The 15,532-nt window shown below is 41.7% G+C and overlaps 1 protein-coding gene across 8 annotated transcripts in view; it reads right to left on the bottom strand.

The window, feature by feature from the left end:
* The window catches only part of NTNG1 (netrin G1), a 366,458-nt gene extending 352,821 nt beyond the window's left edge, over positions 1-13,637 (bottom strand). For all 8 annotated transcript variants that reach the window (XM_060232307.1, XM_060232304.1, XM_060232300.1 and 5 more), the window contains exons 1-2: positions 13,612-13,637; positions 5,358-6,079 (exon numbers count right to left, since the gene is read on the bottom strand). In XM_060232307.1, the coding sequence (XP_060088290.1) occupies positions 5,358-5,603 (246 nt within the window). In that variant the 5' untranslated portion in view covers positions 5,604-6,079; positions 13,612-13,637. The remainder of the gene's footprint in view (positions 1-5,357; positions 6,080-13,611) is intronic.
* Positions 13,638-15,532: the final 1,895 nt, after the last annotated feature.

Raw genomic sequence — 15,532 nt, 5'->3', positions numbered from 1 at the left:
CGAGCTTACTTGTAATGAAAGGCCTGACGCATTAATGAATCCAAAAATCTCTAAGGGAAACATTTAAGGCACAACTCATAACATTATGCCAGAATTACACGCATAGAAGGCTTTTTAATAATCTTTGTTTCTTAATTTAGTTTTGATTGGCTATGAAATCCATAGCGGCACTCAAAGGCTCGCTTTTCCGCCGCCATCAGCACTTGTGCTCCATAAATTGTACAAATGTATATGACTTCCTCTGTCTGTAGGCTCCTTCAAAGCTTCTGTATAACCTCTCCAGAAAAAAAAAGCTGCCGGTTGCAGATAATTCCAGGATAATGTTACCAATTTTAAGCCACTCAAATGTTGCATAGGGTTGTGACAGCCAAGGCTGCTGAAGCACTAAGAGCAAATCTCTTCTATTGATTGCCACTATTCTGGTCCTCAAAACCTGCACTCCTGACTGCAAGTTGTGACCAGCTCCTTGCAAGCTGCACTGCAACTCTTTCTGCTTCCCTTCCATGCATGCTACCAGCCACCTAGGCATTTCCAGACAGTACCATTTTTAAACATTTTACTACTGTCACATCAGACTATGAGCCACCAAACAGCTAGGTAAGTTTATGTCATCGCACTGACCACTGGCCCTTTCAAACTCTAGGTAAGTTGACCCAAATATTTAAAAATGATGTGTAGGATACAGTTCCCAAGAAAGGATGGTTGTGACATTCACCCCATCTCCAAGTCACCTTTAGTTTTAGTACACATTCTTGTTCTGTTCTAATACTATGATTTAACCAATACACATGTGCATGTATTTAACAGCACAAAGAGACATCAGTATAACCTTTTGGCTGAGATTTTAAGCAATGTGCATATGTACTCTTGCACTCTGACATCTTGCAGATTATCTTGCATGTGTTGGCTCTGCATTGGGTATCATTCTGCATGCTGATTTAACCTGGGGGATTTCTAAAATTCATTTAAAAACTGGCAGATGGACAAGTCCTTGAAGTTTTTCCCCAGTTAATCGCTTTTTTAAAATTTATGTTTTTAAAGAGATACGGTATATATTTTTAGAAAAAAGAGATTTTAAAAACCTTCAGAAAATTGTCCATTTGCCAATTTTGAAATGAATTTTTGAAATCCCCAATGTTAAATCAGTATGTAGAACACAATCTGGTCCACAGTCAGCACATGTAAAAGGTAAAGGAATGAAACCAGAAGGGATCAACACATCTGACCTCTCCCAAAAGTGAGAGTGCAAATTGCTCCTGGAGCAACTATACACCAGCTCAGCCTATTCGTGTCAAAGGCCTTACAGCCATAATTGTAACACCATAAGGACAATTATATCCAAAAAGTCTCTTTGGCAAGCAAAAATGATTCAGCATTACTGTGTGGGATGCAGCTCCTTTCATTGCTCCCCAGCATCCACTGAGTTTTGAGAACAGCTGACTGAAATATAGAGGAGGAGAGGAGAACAGGCAGGCAGCTACAGACTTTCCTCAAGGTTAGAACAGAGCAATCCAGTCTCTGTCACACATTCCTTGTTTCCAGATGCTTTTGACCTGAGACTGCACTTCTTGGCAACCTTGAGCAGAAGACCAATGCAGGTATCCTCTATATATGGCCATGTTTCCTTTTCCTATAATGATTAGCTATGAACTTCTGAAAAATTTGTTTTTCTTTCAATTTTTGCTAGTCTTTTGAAAAATGGACTAGTTCCCATTAGATCAAGTCATAGGGCCTTGCTGACATTCCACTATGAATTACACAGACACCTCAGGCAAAGTCTAGACATGCAGCAGAATGAGGTGGTGGTATTGTTAGATGGTAGATCTAAGAATTGTACCGGATTCGTTACAATAGAGTACCGGATTCGTTACAAGGTGCTGGTAATTACCTATAAAGCCCTATATGGCCGAGGTCCTGTCTACCTTAGGGATCATCTCTCCCCATATATTCCCCAGAGGGTATTTTGATCTGGCTCCCAAAACCTACTGGTAATTCCTGGGCCGAAGGAGGCCAAACTGAAAGTCACCAGGGAAAGGGCCTTTTCGATCACCGCCCCCCACTGGTGGAACCAGCTGCCAGAAGAAGTGTGGGCCTTGCGGAATCATGGCCAGTTCCGCAGGGCCTGCAAAACCATCCTCTTCAAGCTGGCCTTTAACTAACATGGTGCCTGCAGCACAGATAGAATGCCGTCATACTGGAAAAATGGAATAATACTTAGATCTTAGCACCAAATGACATGAAATGCTGATTTTAATTACTGAATGTATAATTTTATTGAATGTATTTTATAGCTTGTATATTTTACAACTGTGGAGTTTTTATGTTGTGAGCCGCCCTGAGCCTGCTTCGGTGGGGAGGGCGGGATATAATTCAAATAAAATAAATAAATAAATAAAATAGATTGCTACAGATTTTAATGTTGCCCCATGTAAACTCCACATAAATTATAAAAATAGCTCATTAAATGAAAGATTCTTCATCTGTTGTGTTAGTTTTTCACTAAAAGGTAATATTTAATGCAGGGACTTTACATAATCCAGCCCCTGCACTCTCAAACAGTACAGCCTATTCTACCACAACAGCACTCTGCCAAGTAGTCACCTCCCTGTTCCACAGCATGCATAGGCATGTCTCAGTTATTTTCCATCAGGATTCTCTAAACATCTGGGTGGGTGGGGGAAATGGGAACTGAACTTTGTACTCTTTGCCCAAGAAACCTCTGGGTATTTACTTCAGCAGACATGCAGCAGATAATTTGATGCATGCTGTGCAAGATCCCACCTACACCAATCCCCTTCTTCCCTCAACCACTCTCTTACACTACAAGAATGTTAAAAATCATCACTGCCTGGAGCAAGGATGGAAAAGAGGGACACAATCAAATCTGGGTCCATTGTACCAAACAGGATCTCCTGTCTGGATAACTCTGTGAAGCATGTTCTAGCTTTTAATTTAGCATCATTTTATGTTCTCCATTTTGATTGTTTGCAGAAAAAAACTGGTTAACAATTTCAACAATGGGGCAACCCTGCAAACAAACCCAGGAAAGCTATTAGCCCATCCAAATGGCCCACCTGCTCACACATACCTGTTCTCCTTACTTATAATATAAAAGAACCAACACACTCTAAAGTGCCCATGACCTGGAAGCAATTCTGACTCACCAAAAGTAACTAGAAAAGTAGCCACATAACGTTTGTTCTGTTTGAGCCATACTTCTTCCTTTCAAAGCTAAAGTGCAATCTTTCATGAGTGTATTTTTCAGATGTTATAATTTTATATGGGTTAAAAACACACACAAATGCACAGCCACAAGCCATACAGAGAATTTATTCTTTCTCCCAATGTTTCAACTTTTGAACAGGCTACAATGAGAATAAACCAATTACAGATTTCAGTATATTCCCTAGTGCATTCTACTGCATTTGCATTACTAGATTACAGGCTCTACACAATATCATTCTGCTCTTTGAATCCTCCAGCACTACAGAAAAGGAACAAGAAAATAATGTAAGCCTGCCAAGGCTCCAGTTATCAAGCTGAAAAAGAATTCTACAATGTGTTTACTTTATGAACCAACAGGTTAGAACAATCTTGCAAAAGCTTCTGCATACTGTGCTTTGTCTTTGTAAAAGCATAGCAGTTCGAATCCAGATCTTCCTGGTTTTAGACAACAACTATTGGCAACATGCAACTCCCAGCCGTTTTGCAACAAGGGACCCCTTTGCAACACTCACTTGGTATTTCAAAAACACATGCCACAATCTGAGCAGACTAGGAACACAACTAGATGTTTCCAGTTTGACCTGGGAACACCACTGACATTTTAGAGCCTATTGGATGCAATTTTAAAATGCCATAAGGGCTTGATGGCACTCTTGTCCTCCCACATCCGCTATTGTGGCTGTTTCAGCACTTGGACAGTGCCTGTAAAAAGCACCTGCTACTGCTGTGCTATGCGCCTCTTGTGGTAGACACTCAGGTTGAGGTCTTTCATATCACCTACTACCTGATCATTAGAACTGAAAATATCAGAGACCGACCCAGGGTTTTCTGTATGCAAAACAGATGCTCTGTTACTAAGCCACAGTATCTCCACTTCATAGGCACTAGGAGTACAATCTACTGGGAAGGCCTTCTGCACAACTGGGATTAGCAGGAGCCATATACAGAAGTGCTCTTGCACAGCTTCTATTCATTTGGATGGAGCTTTCACAGGGTGGATTTCACTATGGCGGTTCTACCATTTGCAATGTCAACAAAAATTTTTCAAGTTCTGCCCTATCAAGTCATCCAAACAACATGCCAGTCTATCTTTGCTTCTATTTTCTCGTGGGTTTTTTTGTCTTTTTGCCTTCAGATTTTTCTTACGTTCTGTGGTATGCAACGCCAGTATCCACAGTATAAATAAATAAATAAACGTCTCAGTCTTGAGCTGACTGCTCATAGCTGATTTGCATAGTCTGGATGCACACTATTTATACATGACATATGAACGAGTGGAGCAGAAACCAGGCTAAGGCTGGAGGATATGCTGCAGTTCTTAAGTGCTACTCCTTCATCAAATTTGAAAGCCTGTGGAATCAGCTCCCCCCCACCCGCCACAAATTCTGGAACACAGTGCAGAAATGCTGAATTTTTACCAACAAAACCAATATTTCTCCCATCCCCTCCCTGAAACATGGCCCTTCAAATCATGATGATGATGCCAGTATGCTTGTTACCGCCATTTTACATCACTGACAGGTCATTCTTTTCAACCTAAAAAGTACTCATATCACTTTTAAGGAAGCCCGTTTTGAGTTCAGTTCTAAATGGGAAACACAATTTACAAAAGCATATTTTATATGTCTCCAGAATAGAGATGAGCATCATGCTTATAGCAACTCTCATAAATATGTCTGCTGGAGAGCCAAACATATTGGTTTACTTGCCCAAGAACCTACAGCCATGAAGAAGCTAACATCTTATTTGACAAAGCATTAAGTTTCATGCACCACCGTATGATACTATCAATGTTTAAACATACTTAAGATCACACCAACCAACCTCATATTAATCCTAAACAACAGCTGAATCCAGACACACATTCCCACACAATACAACTTTTTTTGGGAAAAAATCACTTGTTTCATTTATTGAAACCTATGAAAAATTCACCGTTGGTTTCAACTGGACCTAAAGAACTTCCTGAATGGCCACTTATATCTGCTCTCTGGTTTAAATGCTTATTTGCCAGAAGCCTTCAGACCCACAACAAAGAATGTCACACAGCTTTCCTCTTGGCCTTGGCCTCAAGACTGAAGACAAAAGGCACTCATTTGGGCTTATGATGCAGTATTTTTTCTTCTTCTTACCATTCCACAGACGTTCTCTGGCGGATTTCCACATGTTATATCAGGAGGATCCAAGTTTACTTTCACATATCTCATCATATCTATGGCTTCCGGCTGACAAGCTGTGTAATCCCAAAATTTCCCATCCTCTGTGTAAATCTGGGTCTTGCATACATCATAATGTCCCCACACTGAAGGATAGTGCTGCATCACTGAAGACACAGTAACCCAAAGGGCATGAAGCGACAAGAATCTTGACAAATACATCTCTAAATCCTTCAAAATGTGCTGCGATAGCTGTGACCAGTGGAGACCTAAATGCAGTCAGTTCTGTACGTATATGTACACAGGGGACTGAAAGTACTGTGACATGGGTTCCAAACCAGACAGGAACAGTTATATTACAGTGGTTTCTTTATACAGGAGGAAACTTTGGTGGACACCTAGCATATCTGAAGAGATGTTGTTCAGAGAAAGATTGAAGCAAGTTGCTTTTCTTAAAATGTGTCTGTCAGGGCTTTTTAAAAATCGTGCATGTAAATAATGTCCAAAAGCAGATGACGATTCAGCAAGGTTGCTGGTCCTCAGTTCTGCTATCAATAACCCTGAGTGATCCTCCTCCTTCCCGACTCATGAAGAACAGCCAGTCAAACTGATAAATCAGTTGGGGGAGCAAAACGATGAGCATCTACAGCACCACATCTGTCTGCTATCAATCATTCTTTTCTTCTGGCACCAGCACCCTTTTAGAAACAATAAAAATAAGAGTTATTGTCCAAGGATCAATGCATTAGAAAAATATATGATATGTTGACATTTCAAGAGGCTTGATGCAATATGAGGCAAATTGGAATAATCTGGATAACCTTTACTGGAGGTGCTTTGCCGGAGTGAACAAACTACCAGAATCACTCATTGCCCAAACTGTTTTGACATGAGGGATTTAACTCATCTATAACAAAGACATATATAATGTTTTCTGCAAGTCCCCCCCTCATTTTGTTTGTTTCAAAAATGATTATTTCCATCTTGGCAAAACCTGAATGTAAGCAACAGAACTTAAACAGGTCTCATATTTCATAACTTGATAGAGGATAGAAACCCCAGCCCACCAGTGCTGGTAGATCTTTTATTACAGTAACAAAGGGCTGACAACAACTTGTGTGCTTTTCATTTCCTGGAAAGAGGGCCTCAGAGAGCTCAAAATGTCGAGTACACGTTTCAGCTTTTGTTAGTTAAATAAGAGAAATATTATAAGCACCCTTCTGTCTCCTTGGGTTTCTTCTCATTAGGACTGGAAGAGTTCCGCATCTTTTGTTTAATTGTGTTTAATAACAAAGATAACAGTTGACTCATTTGCAGCTTATAACAATAATTCCCTTTTTATATAGGCCTTCCATATTTTCTTTTTAAAATTATTATTGTAGTGTCCTTTTATGTGTCAATTTCAATAACAGAAAGCATCCACGGAAAACTCTTTTCTGTACACCGTATCAAGACGTAAAGTGATATACTATAATTTCAGTGATTTAGAAACTCACATTTAAAAGAAATCCAAATATTTCCATGACTGCCAGCCAACTTTACAATGTATCATTGCCAAAGTTGGTAAAATAGTATTCAGCAGATCAATTCCAGGTCCCCAAAGCAAATATTCTGCTTGCTGGTGCCCTGCAAGATTGCAGTCAAATTATAGTGAAACACTTTCCCCCCATTTTTATTATCCCCCCCCCCATTTTATAATAACTGAGTGGTTTGACCTTAGTTGAATGGTCATTTTAAGAGGCAAAGGACACTTCTGGACCCTAGACAACACACTGTGGAATAGACTGACCCCTGAGAGTGGAGAGAATGGCCATCTCTAGTACACTCTGCAGTCCTAGGAATGGAACTACCACAGCTGCATATGTATTTTTAAGTCAGAGGTATTTTTATGTGCCAACCTCTTTTTCTTCAGTGTTACAGTTTGAGTAACAGGATGATTACAGATTACAAGAGAACTAGAAGTTGCTCCTTTTCAGAACATTTTTCAACACATTTTTCTCTGTATTATCATATTTTAAAGCTTCTGTGTCTCTAACCACTATCTCACCAAATTCTTAAGATTGGCATGTAAATGTATGAAAGTAGTTAGCTGGTGAATAATGCTGCTTACCTCATTTGGCCAGTTTTAAGTCTGATCTTCTAACTAGTCATGAAATTCTTCTATGCATAAGAACACACCATTCTGGTGACTCCTTAAGTTTTAAAGCTCATTCCAACACCCACTTTCAGTGAAAGGGAACCTGGTCTTCAAGGTAATTTTGTAAACAAGTTCCTTCCATTCAAATAAGGCACTGTCTTTAAACTCAGCTTAGCTACAGACACTCTACAGTCCCAACAGATGGTTGAATTGTGTTTCCATAGCAAATTACAATAATTGCCTTATGGATGCAAGCGCAATTTCCCATTATATTCATTTTATAAAATGGTATCATACAGCTGTTACATGCGTTGAATTGTATTAGAGAACGTGATGACTGTCTGGATTTCCTTTCAGCAATAAGCTGAACAATACTAAAACTTCAAATTTTTAAAATGTCAGAAGCTTTTAAAAATGAATATTATTTTAATTTCACATCATTATATTATTTAATAATTACAAATATCATTTTAATTTCACATCATCCTGTTCAGTGGCTCCCTTCTTTGTATAAACTCTGTCTTAAACAATAATCACCAAATTATATTATTCTTTAAGAATGCATCCATTGCTCTGGAATTTCTGTGTGTTCTGGGGGGGCGGAGGTCTGATTGTAATTTTCTGAATCATCACTGTGAAATAAAAGTTTACTGCAAGAATTAATTTTCCTTTCTTGGATAATTTGATTTAAAAACCCAATATATGTAGTTACCAAAAAAGCTGCATATAATGGACACTGAAGAAATGAAGAGTTTTATAATACTAGTAGACAAAGGTTTATGAAAGATCATGCCACTACTTTCATTGAAACTTAAGTGCAAGTGTGTATTGAAATATTCTGTTTAAACAAAAACTGAACATTTGCTGAGTGTTATTTTAAACTATAAGAGAATGATCTATAAGAGAATGATCCCTCTATTTCTTTTTCTATTTTCTGCAACTAGGACTAACAGTACCAGTCTAACCACAGTCACACTCTTCTAACTACAATAGACTTAGACAGATGAAACTCTGCTTAGGATGTCAATATAAATCATATATGATCAGAACGTTAACCAGAAGCACCAATGCAGAATACGGAGACAAAGTGCGACACTATCTGCTCTGCTAACTAGGCTATATAGACTTATCTCCTGCATAACAACTGGCATTAAAACAAGTGAAGAGTCATAATGATGGTCATTATACAGAATTATAGACTATAGTATTAATCAAATTTGGTGGGCTGACAAGGAGGAAGTGGAAAAGATTGTGCAGGTTATCTGAGTATCAGACAGATGCCAAAACATGTGACTGGTATGCTTGACAAGAAGCAGCCAATTATAGCTTAAAATTTGGCACCTATCCAGTATGTGATTAATAGTTTTCCATTCCATTACAGACATATTATTAATGTATTAAAAATGTCATGCTTTGGCAAGCGCCAACACAGCATATCTTAGCTAGCTTGGCAATATCTCATTATTAATGAGCTCTCGTTGACACAGAGAAAGATACTGACTATAGTGTTATGCTAAGGGTCGCTGGAGCTTAGGTAACAGCATCACACAATCTATGTTGTGTATCACATGACCTATGTTGTATTTGTGTATGTAGGAGTCACTTAAGAAGTCAAGATCTCCACCAGCTACAGCTATAGGATATGATTACTTTCAAACGTGCAAATGAATTTTATCACCACAAATTTCTTTGAAACTAGAGTTGATTTGAGTGCAATCCAGAGATTTCAATGTGAATATTTCTGGGATTTTAATGCTTCTGAACTTTAAAATCTATGATGTTAAATGACAAACAATACAAGGCAGGATTAGCTTGAGTTTTAAAACATACATATTTGGTTCATCACAGCTGAGTGTCCCATGTTAATAAATGACAGATGCCTGGTTTTTTTAATCCTCTCTGACTTTATAGCCCCTGTTAGCCATCTGATCATGCAATCTGCTGTGTTAAAGTGTCTTGATCCACAGAATCCCATATACAGAAACTGACATTTTCACTGATTTAAAGCAAAAGTGACTGCAACATGCTTTTTAAAAATGGGTTATGCTAAACATATTCAATAGTGCCATGGCACATGATCAGCCAAAGCTTTCCTTTGTTGCTGTAACTCGTTACTGCTATGGCTGACCTCAGATTTTCCACATGCACCACCATACCCCCTATGAGCTGAAACAACATCAGGCATCTCCCCAGGCAGCCAAAGATAGAAGGAAAATACTCATGGCAACCAACAGTGTTGTGACTGCTAGATACAGCTTCAAAAATATTACCCTGTCACCAATACCCCCTCTTCATACCACTCACTGTGACATACACACCCATCCTTCAAAATTATTTACCAGAAGCAGTTACATAAATGAGCACTAGTCTCTTCCAAGGTATCTATGGATACCTTCTGCCCTCAAACACATTCATTATGCAAGCCTATCTTATATGCTAACTCAGACCCCAAAAGTGTGCTCCAACTGAAATTAACTGTTGTAAAATACAACAGTCAATTCTTATCAGTCTTTGTGCACAAATTTAGCTGCTTGTAGTGGGACTGGCCACTGACAACAATCTGCTCATCTCACATGCACAGTTATCATTTTCCCATTATAAAAACTATTATCATTGAGAGTTCTGTTGGGACAGCTCTCCTGGTGAGTATTGTCTCTACTCAAAGACTTGATTTAAACAAAACAAAACCCAAACATCCAAATATTTCTATTTTAGTAATATCCACTGGCACCTCTGTCCTAGTATTAAATATTTAACTTACTTCTTCAAGTCAGCATGCACATATTTGTAATCTCTGTTACATTATCATGTACAAGTCAAACAGAATTTAGGTTTTTTCTTTATCTGTTAAGTTTCCTTATCTGTTAAGTTATATTATAAAACTGAATATATACTAAATTTGTGCTTGAGACTATCTTTTACAGATTTTTTAAAAATCCTTTTATGACATTTTGGTTGTGTGCTCTTAAACCTCTCCAACAACCGTTTTAACACAATACAAATAAGCAAAAAAACCAAATTTCCATTTTTCTCTTAGCATTTAAGAAATTGGATCTGCTAGGATATATGAAATGTCAGCATTTAAAACCAGCCTACTGTTTTTCAGAAAAAGAGAGCTAAACTAGTCTCATTTGCAAGCTAAATAGGAACACACATATAATAGGATTTACACACTATGCCCTGGGATGTGGATCAAAGGTGATAAATGTCAATTTTCCATGGTGCCACACCATTTATGAAATCTGTTTATCATAACATATCTGAAAACTCTTAATTTAAAATCAATCCGCTTTTCATAAATGCTAAATTAGTTCTCTGAAAATGCTAAATGGAACCATACAAATAATGGGATAGACGGCTGAGTGAAAGGCATGAAAATCCAACCTTATTAAGAACTCCAAGACAATGGGGGGGGGGGTGAGTCTATGTAATTTTTATTTAACTTTAGGAAGGAGAAGATAATTATGCCTGTATGGGAAACTGGAATTCTAAGACACAGTAAGAGAGAGAGTGAGATTCTGAAGTTTCATCATTTAAAAAAAACACAATGATTCAGAACCTGTTTAAAACCAACATCCCAGATCTTTGTTTTTTTTAGCATTATATGTAAAACATAAGTTCATAGTATCTTTCACCACAACGTAATTATTCAAAACAGGGTGATATGAATCACGTGCTTTCATTTGAAGGTGATATTATTAGTAACCTGAAACACCTATTGTAAATTGATGAAACAGGTCTTATTCTTTTAGTGGCTCGTATGGAAATTCATTTCTTTTTAAACTGTTAGACACAGCACTGACATGAGCAATCAGATCATTTTGGAACAAACTGATCCCTTAAAAGTGTAACAAATAAATTGCTGGAAAGCAAACACCTACTGTGGCTTTAATCCTATGCACATTCCAGTACCCATGAGTAACCGTGGACCAGGTTTAGTCCTATGCTTTCCCTACATTTTCTGGCAACATTTTAAATATTTTTCAGATGTTCAGTGTATGTAAAGAACTAACTACTGACAAATTGGGGGGGGGGGTTGGGGGGGAAGGAAAATTCCTGGTTTTGTTAATAGTTTTATGTTCTTCAAATAGTTAATTCCAGGTATAATTTACATCTGCTCTTTCACCAAGGAATTAACACAAGCTCATATGAAAAAAATCAGATATGATCCAAAATAGCAACAATTAATAGCATAGCACAGTAAGATTTGGAATTATCTAAAACACTTCTTCAGAGAGAGACGTATGGACAGCATATTGTCTACTGGGAAACATTATAAATTACTTCTCTGCGTTTTCTTTTATAGTTACAAGAATACAACATAACAGGCATCTGCATTTCTCTTTCTCAGAGATTCCCCACATAGGAAATCTTTCTTTGTTGGATGCTTAAACATATGAGCCCTGGGAAATACCAGGTGCTTGTTTTGCAAGTACTTGGCATGCTTATTTATTCACTCCTTTTTTAATATTTGGGGGGGGGGGGGGTGGAAATAGAAAAAATGCCTAATATGGAATTAGCACAAGGCCTTTTCATTTCAGTCCCTTAACCCTGGTGTACAAACTTTGAAAGTTCCATTTACTGAATTCACCATTTCATTGCAGTTCCCCATCATCCATTGCTTTTATTTACTTATTTTGAATGTGCTCATTTTTCTTTATGTTTGGCTGATTTAAGAAACTGTCAATCATTTCAGTTCTGCTCAAAGAAGTTCTTTTTGGGCAAACATGCAAACTCCTAGCGCCATCGTAGCCAGGGTTCTGAAACCCATACCAACCTTTCATTGCTGTGTTGTATATTCATATTTCCCCCCTGCAGAAAAATCTTTATTCATAGAACTCAAAAGAGCTGTTCAGATTTTGAACAACTGACACACTCATTAGCCCCTGCTCCATTCCACGCTATTTTTATTTCCTGGCTTCATTCCTTATTCAATATGTTATTGTTTCTGAAAGAATGGTATTATTTTTAACAATTGTATTTATAAAACTGAAAGTTGGGTGGGGGGTTGCCCTTTTTCTTTTTCTCATTAAAAATGAGATCACTTCCTTCCTTTCTTTTTTTTTTAAAAGGTATCATTGATCACATGATTTTAAAACAAAAAGGCTAAGCCATCCATATCCTTGTCAGCAAGATGACCAAATGAAGGTTTCCATAAGAGCCAAAATTTAATTATCATTAGATGGTTCCGAATAGAGGACACCTCACAAGGAGTCTAGTGCAGTGCAGTTCTCCACTGCCCACCTAATAAATGTATAGCCCCATCACTTTGGAGGAAGGCAGACCAATTCCTACCATATTCTGTCTATTATAACAGGTCACCTGCCACAGACAAATCTTTTGGATACATCTTTGCTTCTTCTCCTTTCGGTCAGGATAACAGACTCCTAAACCGAGCTGCCTTCCCAGCGGAAGACATCCAGATGGGACAGTAGAGGGCGCAGTTTCTATTTGTATCTAAGTTTGATCTCCTTTTTCCTCTTCTAAGAATCTCTTAATTGGTTCCTGGCTCGGGGCGGGGGGGGGGGGGGCAGCAATGCCATAAAATCACAGTCATCCCGTTGGTTTATAGATATATCCCGTATACATCCTGCCTCGCAGCATTAAAATGCTGCCGATCCTCGTCTTTACCAAACGATGCGAATGACCCACTGCGCGCCCAAGGTGTTCACAAAAACAATAACCTCCCCACCCGGCTTTGGGGTCTTCTTCCCCTCGCGAGTTTCGAAGCGGCGGCTCTCCGCCAGCCGCGCCACTTGCCTCCAGCGCGAGCCCGGTGGGCAGCTCTCCTCCCTCCGCTCTGCAGCCTGCCAGCCAAGCGCTCACTTTAGCGACCCTCGAGAGTAGCCGGGGTGGGCGCGTCGCTAGGCAGGAGAGCGTCAGCCTCCGACGGGGTTGGGGCTGGGTTTGCAAAGGGCACCTGAAGTTTTCTCCGGGCCGAGGCTGCTCCCCTCATCCCCGGCAAGGGGAGAGGAGGGCGGGCGGGCGGGCGAGCAGTCGCTTCTTCGGAAAGTTTCCTCCCGCCGCCCCTCCCTCCTGGTGACCCACCCTGCGCTGGCCAGAGAGAGGCTGGAGCGGCGCGCGGGTACTCACCATGTGGCTGAAGAGGCCAAGGCAGCCGAGCGGAGGCTGGAGCCCGAGCCCTCTCCAGCACGGGGACGCGGCGGGGCCGGAGAGCCCGGCAGCTGGCTACCTTCGGCCGCTCCTCCCGCGTGTCGCCGCTCCTACTGCCGCCGCTTCCTCCTCTCCTCTCCCAACAAAGTTGCGGCTCACGCCGAAAAGAAAAAAAAAAAGAGGGGAAGGGGGGGGAGAGCAAAGACTGGAACGGGCGAGGCGAAAAGCTGCCGGGGCAACCCCCCGAGCGGCGGCTCAGCGCTCCCCTTGCGCGCCCGCCGGGCTTAGCCACTCCTCCGGCGCTGCCCCTTTGGAGAGAAGCCCGCGGCGGCCACTGCCAGGGCGCGGGACTCCGGCTGCGGGGCGGGGGGGGGGGGAGAGAAGAGCGGCGTCCCCGGGAGTCCCCCCTGCCGCTCCAGCCCCGCCTCCGCCCTTCCTTCGCGGCGGGCTCGGGCTGTCCCCCTGGCGAGGCGGCCGCGCTTCTGGGCGTCAAACTTTTGGGCGGGAGGCGGGAGGCGCTCGCTGGCTGCCCGCCCGTGGCGGCGCCTCAAGGCGGTGCGGCTGCTCCCGCGGCGGCTGCTGGGGCTGCGGGACCCCCGCGGCGTGCATTTTTATTTTCCAGCGCCGACGTTGAAGGTACTCGGAAGGGACATCAATCACCGCAATTAGCCTTGGCGCCGTGGAGCTCCTCCGCGCCACCCCGGGCCGACGGGGCTTCCTGGGCGCGTCGCGACACTCCAGACAGAAATGTCACTGCACATCAGCGTCGTCCGAGAGACACACGGAGAAAAGTCCATCGGAGGGAGAAAGCGACGCGCGCGCGATCCTCTCCCCCCCCCCGCCCCCCGCAGCCTTCGCCCGCGCCGATGCCGGGATTTTCTTGCTTTTCTTTTTTGGGGCTCGGCTTGCAAAAAGCACCTTCTTGGGGCGGCAGCGGCTCTTCGACGTCCGCCGCGGCCCCTGCGGTGGCGGAAAGGAGCTGGCCAACTTAAGGACGGGACGCGATCAATTGGGGAGTGGGGGAGAGAGAGAGAGAGAGAGAGAGAGAGAAAGGCAGACGCCGAGGGGGTGGCACGGCCGCTTCACTTAAAAGCAAGGCTTCTTCGGCAACTGCCGGCAAGTAGCGAGATTGCAAACCTTATACCGCTTCCAGACCTGAGCGCTCCGAGCGGTCCTAAAGCCGATGCAATCTCAAGGCGGCGCGATCTCCCCCTCCTGACAACCCGTGTACTGCCACCACATATATACATATATCTATACGCCTCCCCTTATTCGATCAGCTTAACAACAACGCAAAGATGCCCCTCCTTAGAGGCCTTTAAACAAATGAAATGTCTTCGATAGAAACTTCCAAGTAGAGTGCTTTATGATGGCGATCTGCATCCCATTCTCTCTCTCATCGACCAATTCCACACTAGACCTTTAACCCTGGTCCAGCCCTGTCCCCAAACTGATATTCTACACTAGAATCATAAACTCGTAGAGTTGGTTTCTATTATGCCATGATTCAAGTATAGGATGTCAGTTTGGGGACAGGGCTGAGCCAGGATTAAAGGTCTAGTGCGGGATTGGCCATTCTCTGCCATCTGCTTTCATGGAATACTTGTGCCACTTGTGCCATCTCATGTGAATGGCATTTGTGGGTGGGGATGACTAGATTTCCCTGCTTTAAATACCAAAGTGGCTGTGTCAGGAAAGTTTTGCATCTCCAACTCTGTTTCTCTGCTCTGCAGCTATCAAAATGTGTGCTGTCTTCTCAGTGGAGGGTGCCACACATTTGATTGGCCCTTTTTGCTCAGGTCCAATTGGCCTGACTGCAATGGGGTGTACCTTGGCAACACCATGGTTATATATTCTTAAACTAGACTTTTTTAGGTGTCAATAACAGGTCCCACAAGGG

The sequence above is a fragment of the Heteronotia binoei genome, chromosome 2 (assembly GCF_032191835.1).
Source record: "Heteronotia binoei isolate CCM8104 ecotype False Entrance Well chromosome 2, APGP_CSIRO_Hbin_v1, whole genome shotgun sequence".
In the NCBI taxonomy this organism is placed as follows: Eukaryota; Metazoa; Chordata; class Lepidosauria; order Squamata; family Gekkonidae; genus Heteronotia; species Heteronotia binoei.
This window is presented reverse-complemented; position numbering and strand designations above follow the sequence as displayed.